Raw genomic sequence first — 14,072 nt, forward strand, 5'->3', positions numbered from 1 at the left:
CAGCTCACCGCAACCTTCGCCTCCTGGGCTCGAGTGATTTTCCTGCCTCAGCCTCCCAAATAGCTGGGATTACAGGCATGTGCCACCACGCCCAGTTAATTTTGTATTTTTAGTAGAGACAGGGTTTCTCCATGTTGATCAGGCTGGTCTCGAACTCCTGACCTCAGGTGAGCCGCCTGCCTTGGCCTCCCAAAGTGCTGGGATTACAGGCATGAGCCACCATGCCTGGCCTCTTTTTTTCTTTTTGAGACGGAGTCTTGCTCTGTCACCCAGGCCAGAGTGCAGTGGCGCCATCTCAGCTCACTGCAACTTCTGACTCCCAGGTTCAAGCGATTCACCTGCCTCAGCCTCCCGAGTAGCTGGGATTACAGGCGTGTACCACTATGCCCAGTCAATTTTTGTATTTTTGGTAGAGACGGGGTTTCACCATGTTGGCCAGGATGGTCTCTAACTCTGGACATCAAGTGATCTGCCTGTGTCAGCCTCTCAAAGTACTGAGATTACAGGCATAAGCCACTGCGTCTGGCTCTAATATGGTTATGTCTGTGCTGTAGAATTTACCATTTTATTATATTTGATCTCTACCTTAAAGCAAAAAAAGAGCATCTAATTTCTATCTCTTTGCTAGAAAAATTATTTCTAAGTAAAAAACAAATCTACTGGACCACAGTCACACTGGACCCATTCCAAGGAGCCTACAATGACTTTCTAGACTTTTGCAAAGCAGTTACAAAGCCAGTGTTCCTAAGTATAAATGGAGAAAAAAAATTCTGGTTCATGAGATGTTCAGAATCTCCAGGAAGTGCTAACTGCACTTGGAACACAGGGGCATCAGGTTCATCTTACAGAAGTGCTCTTCCTATAGTTATAGAAAAACGGTCCTTTGTTAGAAAAAATGCTGGCCTGATTTAAGAAAATTCTACTGGAAGTCTATTCTACCTTTTATGAATTTATCAAGAAGCAGCATGAAATTTAAAAACCAAAAACAACAGCAACGATGAGCTGAAAACCTTCTATTCTTTTTTTTTTTTTTTTTGTGAGACAGAGTTTTGCTCTTGTTGCCCAGGCCGGAGTGCAATGGTGCGATCTCAGCTCCTCACAACCTCTGCCTCCCGGGTTCAAGCGATTCTCCTGCCTCAGCCTCCCGAGTAGCTGGGATTACAGGCATGTGCCACCACGCCTGTATTTTTAGTAGAGACAGGGTTTCTCCATCTTGGTCAGGCTGGTCTCGAGTTCCCGACCTCAGGTGATCTGCCCATCTTGGCCTCCCAAAGTGCTGGGATTATAGGCATGAGCCACTGTGGGCATGAGCCACTGTGCCCAGCCCCTCTATTCTTATGAGTGTTAGCTGACACTTAAAAAAAATTTTTTCTATACTTTTTTCTTTTTTTTTTTGAGACCGGGTCTGGCTCTGTTACCCAGGCTAGAGTTCAGTGTCTCAATCTTAGCCCACTGCAACCTCTGCTTCCTGGGCTCAGATCATTCTCCCACCTCACCCTCCCACGTAGCTGGGACGACAGGTGGTACACCACCATGCCTGGCTAATTTTTTTGCACAGATGGGGGTGGGGGTGGTGTTTTACCATGTTGCTCTGGCTGGTCTCGAACTCCTGAGCTCAAGCAATCCACCTGCCTCAGCCTCCCAAAGTGTTGGGATTATAGGCATAAGCCACTGTGCCAGGTCGGCTGATATTTATTTGTGCAAAGTAGAAAATCAAGAATGCCATTAACCCACTGCTCATATGGCTTAAGTGAAGAATGTCTACACGTGTTCTCAGGTTAAGATTGTATTTAGGTACTAATCAAAGAGAAACAAGAACCAACTCCACATTCTTTACCTCTTCTCCTGTGGCATCTAAGACACCATCTCCTCCTTGGGCCCTTTTCTCAATTTCCCTTGCTCTGAGCCCTTCCCTTGCAAACCCTATATCCGATAACAGCTCCGTGAATTGTCGTTTGAGGCTGGCCATTTCCTAAAAGAAGTGGAAAAACCTTTAAGCAAGGGCATCAGCATAACAGTGTTAAGTCTTACAAAAATGAGTGACTACGAAAATGCATTATTTCAGGGGAGAGCAATGAGGCTCAAGCGGATTCATCACTCAGAGAGGAAGAGGATGCTGTCTGGTCATTTCCAAGCAGCAGCTTTCACTTACACTAACTGGCAGGCAGAGTGAAACAGTTATGCAGAAATTGAGAAATTCAGTAAATCCAAGGATCATTTATTTAACTCTAGATTACAATTTTAAACACTTTCGCTGGATTTTGGGTAGGCCTGATTTTCCACGAAATTCTTAGGACAGCAAAAAATGCAGTTGGTTTTGACTGGAATTCCAACTCCAAGTGCTGTGGCACTGTCTACTGTCTAGCTTTTCCTACTTGCATTTCTGCTCCTGTCCTCTCAATTCCTTACTAAGGCCTAGAGTGGTTCGTGCTCTTGGTGGAACTCAGCAGAATGTTTCCTCTTTCTCCTTCCTTGCGGTCTTGCTGGCTCATATCTTTTCCTAGGAATAGGGACATCATTAAGTGGTTTAAGATTTTTTTTTTTTTTTCGAGACAAGAGTCTTGCTCTGTCGCCCAGGCTGGAGTGCAGTGGCACGATCTCAGCTCACTGCGACCTCTGCCTCCTGGGTTCAAGTGATTCTCCTGCCTTAACCTCCCAAGTAGCTAGGACTACAGGCACGTGCCACCATGCCCAGCTAATTTTTGTATTTTTAATAGAGATGGGGGTTTCACCATGTTGGCCGGGCTGCTCTCGAACTGCTGATCTCAGGTGATCTGCCCACCTTGGCCTCCCAAAGCGCTGGGATTACAGGCATGAGCCACCACGCCTGGCTTTGGTTTAGATGCTCCTTTTAGTGGTTGAGCACAAATGTGAGAAAGCAAGCACAAACTTCTTTCTTTTGTGGCTACTGTTCTCACATGGGCTGCATATCAGACAAAGAGGAGATAATAATCATTGAAGAACTGAAAGCTAAGCAACACTACCCTGTCTCTCAATGATGGTTTAAGTATTTTCTTGCAATGTCTCAAGTGTACATGGGTAACTATAATATAACTAGGAGTTAATATACCACAGTTTCTATTTCATGACAAAGTTTTAATTGAAATCTTAATAAAAATAATCCTACAATCTAAGCTGGAGTTTAGTGAAAAGATGCAACTCTTGTTTGATGGACCTCATAAGTCACAGCAAAATCTACACATGTCCTAACAAAATAAATAAATAAATAAATTTAGTAGGAAATATAATTTAAAAGAAATATCCTCATCTTATATTTAAGCATCTTAATGACTTGAGAAAATATTTCTTATTGCCCTGTACATATAAATACCCCTCCTTTGATTAGTGATTCTCAGCCTCCCAAGTAGCTGGGACCGCAGGCATACACCATTACCGTGGGTAATTTTTATACTTTTTGTGGAGACGGGGTTTCGCCATGTTGCCCAGGCTAGTCTTGAACTCCTGGGCTCAAAGGTTCTGCCTGCCTTGGCTTTCCAAAGTGCTGGGATTATAAGCATGAGCCACTGTGCAGAGCCCCAAAACCTTTGAGTGAAATATGCTTTGCAAAGATGTGTGCTATCATTATTTTGGCTTCTCATACCACTCTGGAATTTACTTATTTATTTATTTTTTGAGACAAAGTCTCCCTCTGTTGCCCAGGCTGGAGTGCAATGGCATAATCTCAACTCACTGAAACCTTCATCTCCTGGGTTCAAGCGATTGTCATGCCTCAGCCTCCTGCATAGCTGGGATTACAGGTAGGAGCCACCACGCCCAGCTAATTTTTTGTATTTTTAGTAGAGATGGGGTTTTGCTATGTTGGCCAGGCTGGTCTTGAACTCCAGGCCTCAAGTGATCTGCCTGCCTCAGTCTCCCAAAGTGCTGGGATTACAGGCATGAGCCATAGTCCCTGGCCTCATTCCACTTTGGAAGGGCATCTAAAACACTGTTGCAACAGAGGACAGAAACCCTGTCTACATTATACAGAAGATAAGACATTTTTAATTTTTATTTTTTGAGACAGGATCTCCCTCTGTTGGCCTAGGCTGGAGTACAGTAGGGTGTTCATGGCTCACTGCAGTCTTGACCTCCCAGGCTCAAGTGATCCTCCCACCTCAGCCTCTGGAGTAGATGGGATTACAGGCCCATATCACTAGGTCTGGCTGATTTTTGTATTTTTTGTAGAGATGGGGTTTTGCCACGTGTCCCAGGATGGTCTCAAACTCCTGGGCTCAAGCAATCCTCAGCCTCCGAAAGCGCTGGGATTATAGGTATGAGCCACCAAGCCCGGCTAAACATTTTCTTGTATACTCATTATATTCACTTAGTAGGTTCTGATAGATGTAAGAAAAATAACAAAATCTGGTTCAGCATTAGTTCTTTGGTTTTGGGGAAAGGGTAAGGAGATTAGAGATGGCCATGGACCCCTCTGAAAAGCTGATGAAAGCTATGGTCCGTCTCTCCAGAATAATGCACATATGCATAAGCATAACATTTTGTATACAATTTCAGGGGCTTAGAGATTCAGGTTAAGAATGCCTGGGGTAGCCTGGGGTGGTATCTCAAGCCTGTAATCTCAGCACTTTGGGTGGCCAAGGCGGGCGGATCACGAGGTCAGGAGTTCGAGATCAGCCTGGCCAGCATGGTGAAACCCCATCTCTACTAAAAATACAAAAAAATTAGCTGGGCATGGGGGCATGCACCTGTAATCCCAGCTACTCAGGTACCTGAGGCAGGAGAATCGCTTGACCCTGGGAGGCGGAGGCTGCAGTGAGCCGAGATCACGCCACTGCACTCCAGCCTGGGTGACAGAAGGAGACTGCCTCAAACAAATGAACAAACAAACAAATGAAAAAGCATCCCTGGTGTAATTACTGAAAAAACTGACTTCCAGTAAGCAGCAATCTTCAGAGTGCCTATGTTCTACCCTATCCTCCACATAAGTAAACAAAAATTCACCACAAAGAGGAAAAGGAGGTCAGTGGAAAGGTTCAGCACAGAAAGCCCGATGTCACAGTGCAGGAGTCCATTTTACATGGCTGGTAAAGCCAAACATACTCCAGAAATAACATTTGCAATGTTAAGACAGGACACATAAGACAAAGTCGCAGCACCCTCTGGTGAGCTACTCTAATACAAAACAAAGAAAAAGCCACAGACACAACTCACCTGCAGAACTCTTCCGGACAAGAAGTTTTGTCTGCAGTAATTATAACTTGCACGCACACCTTCTTTTGTACTTAGCTGCCATCCCTAAATTTTGGAGAAAATCAAACTAACTTACTCAGTCTTTAGCGCCAACACTGGGAATAAAACGAAGCTATTAGGTCATATGCTTACCTTATATGCTTGTAGAAGGGCCAGATAATCACTGTTTGCGAATGCAAATTCCAGCTTTTTCTGGTTAGCTTCTTCTTTTTTATCCCAGGGAGATACCTAAAGGAGGGAGGAAAATCAGATTTAAAGAACACTTTTTTTTTTTTTTTTTAAAGACAGAGTCTTGTTCTGTTGCCCAGGCTGGAGTGCAGTGGTGCGATCATAGCTCACTGCAACCTTGATCTTCCAGGCTTAAGCAATCCTCCTGCCTCAGCCTCCCTAGTAGCTGGGACTACAGGTGTGCCCCATCATGCCAGTGAATTTGTTAAAATTTTCGGTAGAGATGGAGTTGTGCAGGCTGGTCTTGAACTCCTGGGCTCAGGCAATTGGCCCACCTTGGCCTACCAAAGTGCTGGCATTATAGGCATGAGCCACCACACCCCAGGTCCTACAGGACACTTTTTATCTGAGGTTTCAAATGGCATTTTCCTATTGCTGAAGCCAGATGCCTTGAGAAAGGATTTTGCGTGGAAAAGTGTAATCAGTGGGTCAGCTAATTAAAGGCAATTATGATGGTAAATGGCAAGCTCACAGTCTTTGCTCTGTGAGTCTGCCTGCCCACCCAAAATAAGCTCTTCTGGGTCTTTTAGTTCCAAGTGGCAAGAGTCATCAAAGAGCCACTCATTCTAAAGCTACATTTAAAACCTAACATTCTGCTATCTGTGTTCTTTATTTTACAGATTCTTACTCATCTTCTATGTTTGAATCTCCCTTGCTTCTGTACCCACACTAGTGTTTTACTCTTATTTATTGTTTTACTTACAAATCTACACTGGGAAGAATCCTCTTATTTTATTACAAATGTTTACAGGTCTTCCTTTTCCCTACAAATGTGTAAAATCAGCAGGGAAGTAAATCTGCACCGCTTTACACATACTAATTCATTAATCCAATGATATTTCTCTGCCTTCTCAGGCTCTAAAGATACCAGCATGAGCTGCAGTAGTTTCTCATGGCCATCTAAACCAATGCCCTAGCTGCAACACCACTGAAAATCATTCTAAACCAACCATAGTGCTTCTAATTTTTGTATATTTAAATAATCTTATAACGAATATAACAGCAGTAAAATTTTAGTTTCTACTTGAAAGTAAAATTCCTTCCTTTATAGACAGGCCAGTGGGAAAAGGATTGCACGTGGGAGATTAATATTATGTTTACAGAGTCCAGCAAAGGACAGGTGCTCAGTTTTGGCCAAGGATGATATCAACATTTCTTCTCTCTCCCTCTTTTTTTTTTGTTTTTTCTTCAGATCACTAAATGAAGGGAGACATCAACATTTCTGGATTCAGAGTCCAGAATGCTCACCATTATACCACGGAACCTCACACCAGACATCAACATTTCTAATGAGTCTTTCTTTATTCCAATAAAAGAAAATAGTCAGTGAGAGGTTGGTTTAGATGATTTGGGAAAAGGCAATGGAAGTCCTGTTCACAAGGTTGATACTGTGTCCCCCCAGCAAGTTATGTCACCTCTTCTGGTTCTTGGTTTTATAATTTCTTTCTTTTTTTAAAGACTAGTCAAGTCTCAACAATCGAGAAAACTCACTACCACTGGACCAGCTGGTTTATAATTTGTTGTTAAGTCAGGGAGCTGGACTAAGATCTTTCTGCAGATCTGTGAGTTTATAATTTGATGACATATAACATTAAAACTGAAGAAAATGAATACATTTGGCTGGGCGCGGTGGCTCAAGCCTGTAATCCCAGCACTTTGGGAGGCTGAGACGGGCGGATCACGAGGTCAGGAGATCGAGACCATCCTGGCTAACACGGTGAAACCCCGTCTCTACTAAAAAACCACAAAAAACTAGCCGGGCGAGGTGGCGGCGCCTGTAGTCCCAGCTACCCGGGAGGCTGAGGCAGGAGAATGGCGTGAACCCAGGAGGCGGAGCTTGCAGTGAGCTGAGATCCGGCCACAGCACTCCAGCCTGGGTGACAGAGCGAGACTCCATCTCAAAAAAAAAAAAAAAAAGAAAATGAATACATTCGTTGATTCCCCTAACTATATAAAATAAGCCACGATAAAAATAAAGGCAGATTGCTTATCATGAAAGGACCAGTAAAAAAGATTTTTTTTAATGAAGAAAAAAAAAAAAAAAAAGGCAGACTGACACTCCACCTAACAGCAGAAAATCCTTTCTTCTCAAGTATACTTTGAACACCCTTCAGGATAGACCATATATATGCTTGACCATAAAACAAAGCTCAATACATTTTAAAGAGGATTGAAATAGTACAAACATGTTCTCTGTCCACAATAGACTGAAATTAGAAATCAATAATGAAAAAAATTTTGCAAACTCACAAATATATAGAAATTAAACAACTCATGCCTAAATAATAAAGGGTCACAGGATAAATAAAAAGGAAAATCAGAAAATACTTTGAGATGAATGAAAAGGAAAACCAAAATGTATGGGACACAGCTAAAATAGTCCTTAGAGAAAAACTGAGAGCTGTACATGCTTACATAAAAAAGAAAGATCTCAGAACAATAACCTACCCTTCCACTTTAAGACACTAGAAAAAGAAGAGCAAACTAAACCTAAGTAAACAGAAAGAAGGAAAGAATAAAGAGCAGATAGTAATGAAATAAAGAACAAATTGGATGACATTGTTCCCTAAAAAATCTTTGTTTTATTTGTTTTTGTCTTTTCAGAAATTTATTTTTGACCTTCTCCCTCCCATGCAGATGTGCCCTAAAAAATTCACATCTAACATACAAGCAAATTTTTAGGGGGCTCACATGCCCTTGATTTCCCCATGGTCCCCTTAGAGACCTATGGTCGTCCTCTTAGATGAATGTTGGTCCTATGGTCATCCAGTTTAGATGAATGTTGTTTACTTACAAACGGAGACTTAAAAGCCAAACTGGCAGCAATGGTGAGAGCAGGATCCAAACAGCGGAAGATGGACCCAAACAACATTAGTTTGCCAATTCTCACATCCACAGGCAGAGAGGCCAAGTGATACCCAAGAGGGGTCAATTTTTCATCTGGAGTTAATGCTCCTAAGTCTCGTAATCGTATTTTTGAGGCACGAAGAGAATCGGCGTGTGGAGGTTCAATGAGCCGAGAGAACACAGACTGGAGATTATGAGCACTAAACATCTCTAAAATTTTAATTCTGAAAAGGAAACAAAGTAACAATTTGCTAATTTTATTTCTGGTGGGATGACACAGAGGAATAATTTCTTGTGAGTGAGAATAATTGACAAGTTTAAACACAAATTTTTAAAATCTCGTGTTTTCTACTTCTACCAATAAACCACAGAAGCACTTTCAGATTCTGAAACTTACTCATATTCAGAATAAAATTCTCTCTATAAACTTTCAAAATGCTTCTCTCCTTAATAGTGGGATTGAATTATAAAATAGAGTTCATGACAAAAGATAATAAGTGCTGGCAAGGATGTGGAAAACTTGGAACCCTGCACATTGTTGGTGGGAATGTAAAATGATGCAGCCACTATGAAAAACAGGATAGAGATTCCTCAAAAAATTAAAAATAGAACTACCATATGATCCAGCAACCCCACTTCTAAGTATACACCCAGAAGAATTGAAGTCAGAATCTTGCAGAGAGGCCAGACGCAGTGGCTCACGTCTGTAATCCCAGCACTTTGGGAGGCTGAGGTAGATGGATCATTTGAGGTCAGGAGTTCGAGCCCAGCCTGGCCAACATGGGGAAACCCAGTCTCTACTAAAAATACAAAAATTAGCCAGGCATGGTGATGCGCACATGAAATCCTAGCTACTCGGGAGGCTGAGGCAGAGAATCACTTGAACCCGGAGGTGGAGGTTGCAGTGAGCCAAGATCACGCCACTGCACTCTAGCCTAGGCGACCGAGCAAGACTCTCTTTCAAAAGAAAAAAGAAAAAAAAAAGAATCTTGCACACAGCAGAGATACTTGCACTCCTGTGTTCACTGTAATATTATTCATAATACCCAAGATATGGAAACAACCAAAATGTCCACTGACAGATGAGTGGATAAAGAAAGTGCAGTATATATACATACAGTGGAATACTATTCAGGCTTAAAAAAGAAAGAAATTCTGCAATATGCAACAGCATGGATGAAACCTTGAGGACATTATGTTAAGTGAAATAAGTCAGTCATAAAAAGACAAATGCTGGATGGTTCTACTTGTATGAGCTATCTAAAATAGCCAAACTCACAGAAGCAGAGAGTAGAATGGTTGCCAGGGGCTGGACATGAGGAGAAAATGGAGAGTTGCTGTCCAATAGGTATAAAGTTTCAGTTTCGCAAAATGACTAAGTTTGAGAACTCTGCTGTACAATATTATTCCTATAGTTAACAGTACTGTGTTGTAAAATTAAACATTTGAGAGGGTAGATCTCATATTAAGCATTTTTACCGTAATAAAATACTGGACATGAATAGCTTACATAGTTCTGACTGCTATACAATTAAAGGCATTTATTAAAAAATTTTAAATGATCCACTTATTCCTTCACACATCTGAAGGTGCAGTCATTGTTTATTTATTTATCTATTTATTTATTTATTTATTTTTTTTTTTGGGATGGAGTTTCACTCTTATTGCCCAGGCTGGAGTGCAATGGTGTGATCTTGGCTCACCGCAAACTCTACCTCCCAAGTTCAAGTGATTCTCTTTCTTCAGCTTCTTGAGAAGCTGGGATTACAGGTCTGTGCCGCTACACCTGGCTAATTTTGTATTTTTTTAGTAGAGATGGGGTTTCACCATGTTGGCCAGGCTGGTCTCGAACTCCTGACCTCAGGTGACCTGCCTGCCCCAGCCTCCCAAAGTGCTGGGATTACAGGCATGAGGCACCATGCCTGGCCCAAAGTTGCAGTCATTGTTTATAAAATTAATCTGCATTGTGTCCTGCCTTGTGATAGCTCTTCAAAAACTAGTGTTTTAAATTATGAACTTCATCCGGAAAAAGAGTTCTCATTTTAAAAAGACAAATTATGAATATCAGCAACTTAAAGAAAAGTGTAACATACATAACATTTTATTTACTTCACATACAGCTCCTTTTTAAGTTGCCAACTTATAAACATACAATTTCACATTTTTATTAACATGTATATTTTTGGTACCTTGCCTTTTCTCACTTAATGTAGTTCACTTTAAGACATGAATTGACAGTAATTCACTTACTTAAATTTCATTTTTATTTTATTTATTTATTATTTTTTTTAGAGACAATTCTCGCTCTGTTGCCCAGGCTGGAGTGCAGTGGTGTGATCTCGGCTCACTGCAATCTCTGCCTCCCGGGTTCAAGAGATTCTCCTTCCTCGGCCTTCCAAGTAGCTGGGATACAGGCATGCGCTACCACACCCAGCTAATTTTTGTATTTTTAGTAGAGATGGAGTTTCATTCACCATGTTGGCCAGGCTGGTCTCAAACTCCTGACCTCAGGTGATCCACCCTCCTCAGCCTCCCAAAGTGCTGGGATTATAAGCGTGAGCCTCCACACCCGGCCCTACATATATATTCTTAAGCTCTATTTTAGGGCCATGCTCTGCAATGTAAGAGATCTTTATGTGCAGAAATTTAAAAGGAATGGTAAAGGTAACACTAAGGATCTTTTTCTTTGCAAATAAATGAGATTATTGGTGGTCATTCTTAGCCAAATATCTTCTAGAAGTAAAAGGAAAACATGGAACTTAATAGAGTGAGAAACATTTAGACCTTTTGGAAGCAAAACACAAAAAACCAGATGTCACCTTAGACACAGCTGTTCCAGTGGCACTCTTTGTATTTCTGGTAGCTGTTGCTTTAAAAGTTGGTGATTGTAGTGATGGCTAGTGAATAAATGGAAGCAGACCCCAGATGCAACACGGCCTGCTCGGCCTTTCCTTTGTAGAGCATTGGCTTGAGACACAAAAGTGTCCTCTAGACTTTCCATCCCTTTGCTGGCATCATATCTATAAAGAAGAAGAAAATACAAAATTGAGTCATTTTATAAAAATGTGGCCAAGACTGCTTGGCATGGACAGAATAGATGAACCAGCTTCCTCCTGTAGAAGGACACAGTGCCCTGTATATTCCGGGATAGTTGAGTCCCTGGTAGGAGCAGCTAATGCTGATTTAAGTGGCATCAAATGCAGAGTTTCCCAAACTAGATAGTTTCTTTATTCAACCCTTTTTCATACAAGCACATATCAAATCACATGACAAAAAGAGAGAAAAAGCAATTCATTACTTTTCATCCCCATTTGATGTTAAGCTCCATGTTCTTGGCTACAGAATCACTCACGCATCCACGTGCAGTTTTCATAAATTATGTTTTCATACAGTAATCCATATAGCTTAATAGCATTAGCCATTAACAACTGTGTCTCCCTAAATGAAGCATTTTTAGCCCCTCTCTTACATCACCACAAGACGGAATACCTCTTTTCTTTCATTTTCCCAGAATCGATGACATAGACAACATCATCGATGGTTATGGATGTCTCAGCAATGTTGGTGGAAATTATAATCTTAGTTACTCCTACAGGAGGTTTTACAAACACAGCCTGCTGCTCTTCACTGGATAAAGATGAATGAAGTGGGTGAATAACACATCTGGAAGGAAATAAAAGCACATGAAGTATTCTAGCACGTAGCACTGAAACTGGATTACAGTGGGTGAATTTCTACTATGACTTCAGGTATTAGCAACTTCTCCACAATCTGTACTCAGAGCCCAGCTTTTCTACATAGTAAAGTCTTGGCCAGGCGCAATGGCTCACACCTATAATTCCAGCACTTTAGAAGGCTGAGGCGGGCAGATCACCTGAGGTCAGGAGTTCGAGACCAGCCTAGCCAACATGGTGAAACCTCGTCTGTACTAAAAATACAAAAATTAGCCAAGTGTGTTGGTGGGCACCTGTAATCCCAGCTACTTGGGAGGCTGAGGCAGGTGAATCACTTGAGCCCAGTAGGCAGAGGTTGCAGTGAGCTGAGATCCCCCCATTGCACTCTAGCCTAGGTGACAATAGTGAGACTCTGTCTCAAAAAATAAAATAAAAATAAATAAATAAATGGTAAAGTCCTTTCTGATTTTGACAAAATATTTACTTAGTTCTAGGAACCAAAAACCTCATACCAACTTGGGAAAAATGCTGGAGTGTAATTCAGTAATAAATAATGAGAGGAATAAATAATTGATATTCTACAAGCAACAAGCCTAGTGCAAACTAACCAGCAAAGAATCATTCTTCCTTTAAATACAGAGAAGAGCCTGTAATCCCAGCTACTTGGGAGGCTGAGGCAGGAGAATCACTTGAATCTGGGAGGTGGAGGTTGCAGTGAGCCGAGATAATGCCACTGCACTCCAGCCTGGGCCACAGAGTGAGACTCTGTCTCAAAAAAAAAAAAAAAAAATACACACACACACACACACAGAGAGAAAGAGAGAGAGAGAGAGAGAGAGAAGAGAGGTGATAACAATGATGTAACCTCAGAAACTTCATTCTTACATTTTTAAGGAGTGTTCGTTTGTCAAATAGTTCTCTTCTTAAATATGAAAACACACCTAGTGTGTCTTACTCCTGGAATCAGAACTATTGAAGATGATTTTCTCTCATAATGGTAGGACTTCTTTGTTGTTACTAATGCTGCCTTTCCCCCACCCTCCCCCACTCTCTGGGGCTCTGACATCTAAAATTACATGCAAATTTGCTGAGTCACTATGCTACGTGAAGATAATTTTTTTTTGAAATGGAGTTTCACTCTTGTTGCCCAGGCTGGAGTGCAATGGTGTGATGTCGGCTCACTGCAACCTCCGCCTCCCAGGTTCAAGCTGTTCTCCTGCCTCAGCCTCTCGAGTAGCTGGGTTTACAGGTGCCCGCCACCACATCTGGCTAATTTTGCATTTTTAGTAGAGATGGAGTTTCTCTGCGTTGGTTAAGCTGGTCTCGAACTCCCAAACTCAGGTGATCCGCCCGCCTCGGCCTCCCAAAGTGCTAGGATTACAGGCATGAGCCACCACACCTGGTCAATATTTTTCCTTAATAAAAGGGGAATAACTGATTTCCTGCAGCAAATAGGTTTGTTCATTTCCAGCTGGCATAAACAAATGTATGCTCGAAGAGTCGTACTCTTCCAGGGTCTAAAGAGGGTAATATCTTTACAGGTAACTGCAATGGATGATTAAGAATATAGAAAGCTATTAGCTTACCGATTACTACGTCTGTTGTTGAAAAGAGAATTACACTGTAGCTGTTCATAAAGCATTTTGATTTCTGCTAGTCCTGGTAAAAATACAAGTACAGCACCTGGGTATATAAAAAGAATCAATATGTGGGTAAGCTTAGGCACAGAAAAGAAACAATGAAATTTTTTTTTAAAAAACAATCAATATGATAAATGAAGTACATGAAAAACTAATATAGATTATAAAGCTGTTTTTAACCAAAATATGCAATAATCTGAGAATTTCGCCTGTGGTCTCAGCTACTCGGCAGGCTGAGGTAGGAGGGTCGCTTGAGCCAGGGAGGCGGAGGTTGCAGTAAGCCAATATTGCGCCACTGCACTCTAGCCTGGGTGACAGAGCGAGACCCTTTTCAAAAAAAAGAAAAAAGAAATTTTCACTATCATTTTTATTTTCTTTGTAAAGTCCCAGAGGATTTAAACAAAAAATTACATGTTTTATATATTCTCTGACTTAATAAGGACAAAATGGAGATTTATCCTTCTATAACCAGAAA

The 14,072-nt window shown here is 41.5% G+C and overlaps 1 protein-coding gene across 2 annotated transcripts in view; it reads right to left on the reverse strand.

Annotated features, from left to right (window-relative positions):
• Nucleotides 1-14,072, reverse strand: part of DHX57 (DExH-box helicase 57) — a 75,703-nt gene that overhangs the window by 15,726 nt on the left and 45,905 nt on the right. For both annotated transcript variants that reach the window (XM_023216296.1, XM_023216297.1), the window contains 7 exons: nucleotides 13,544-13,640; nucleotides 11,773-11,946; nucleotides 11,103-11,303; nucleotides 8,231-8,507; nucleotides 5,341-5,436; nucleotides 5,170-5,253; nucleotides 1,838-1,972 (listed from right to left, as the gene is read on the reverse strand). In XM_023216296.1, the coding sequence (XP_023072064.1) occupies nucleotides 1,838-1,972; nucleotides 5,170-5,253; nucleotides 5,341-5,436; nucleotides 8,231-8,507; nucleotides 11,103-11,303; nucleotides 11,773-11,946; nucleotides 13,544-13,640 (1,064 nt within the window). The remainder of the gene's footprint in view (nucleotides 1-1,837; nucleotides 1,973-5,169; nucleotides 5,254-5,340; nucleotides 5,437-8,230; nucleotides 8,508-11,102; nucleotides 11,304-11,772; nucleotides 11,947-13,543; nucleotides 13,641-14,072) is intronic.

The sequence above is a fragment of the Piliocolobus tephrosceles genome, chromosome 15, assembly GCF_002776525.5.
Source record: "Piliocolobus tephrosceles isolate RC106 chromosome 15, ASM277652v3, whole genome shotgun sequence".
Classification (NCBI taxonomy): domain Eukaryota; kingdom Metazoa; phylum Chordata; class Mammalia; order Primates; family Cercopithecidae; genus Piliocolobus; species Piliocolobus tephrosceles.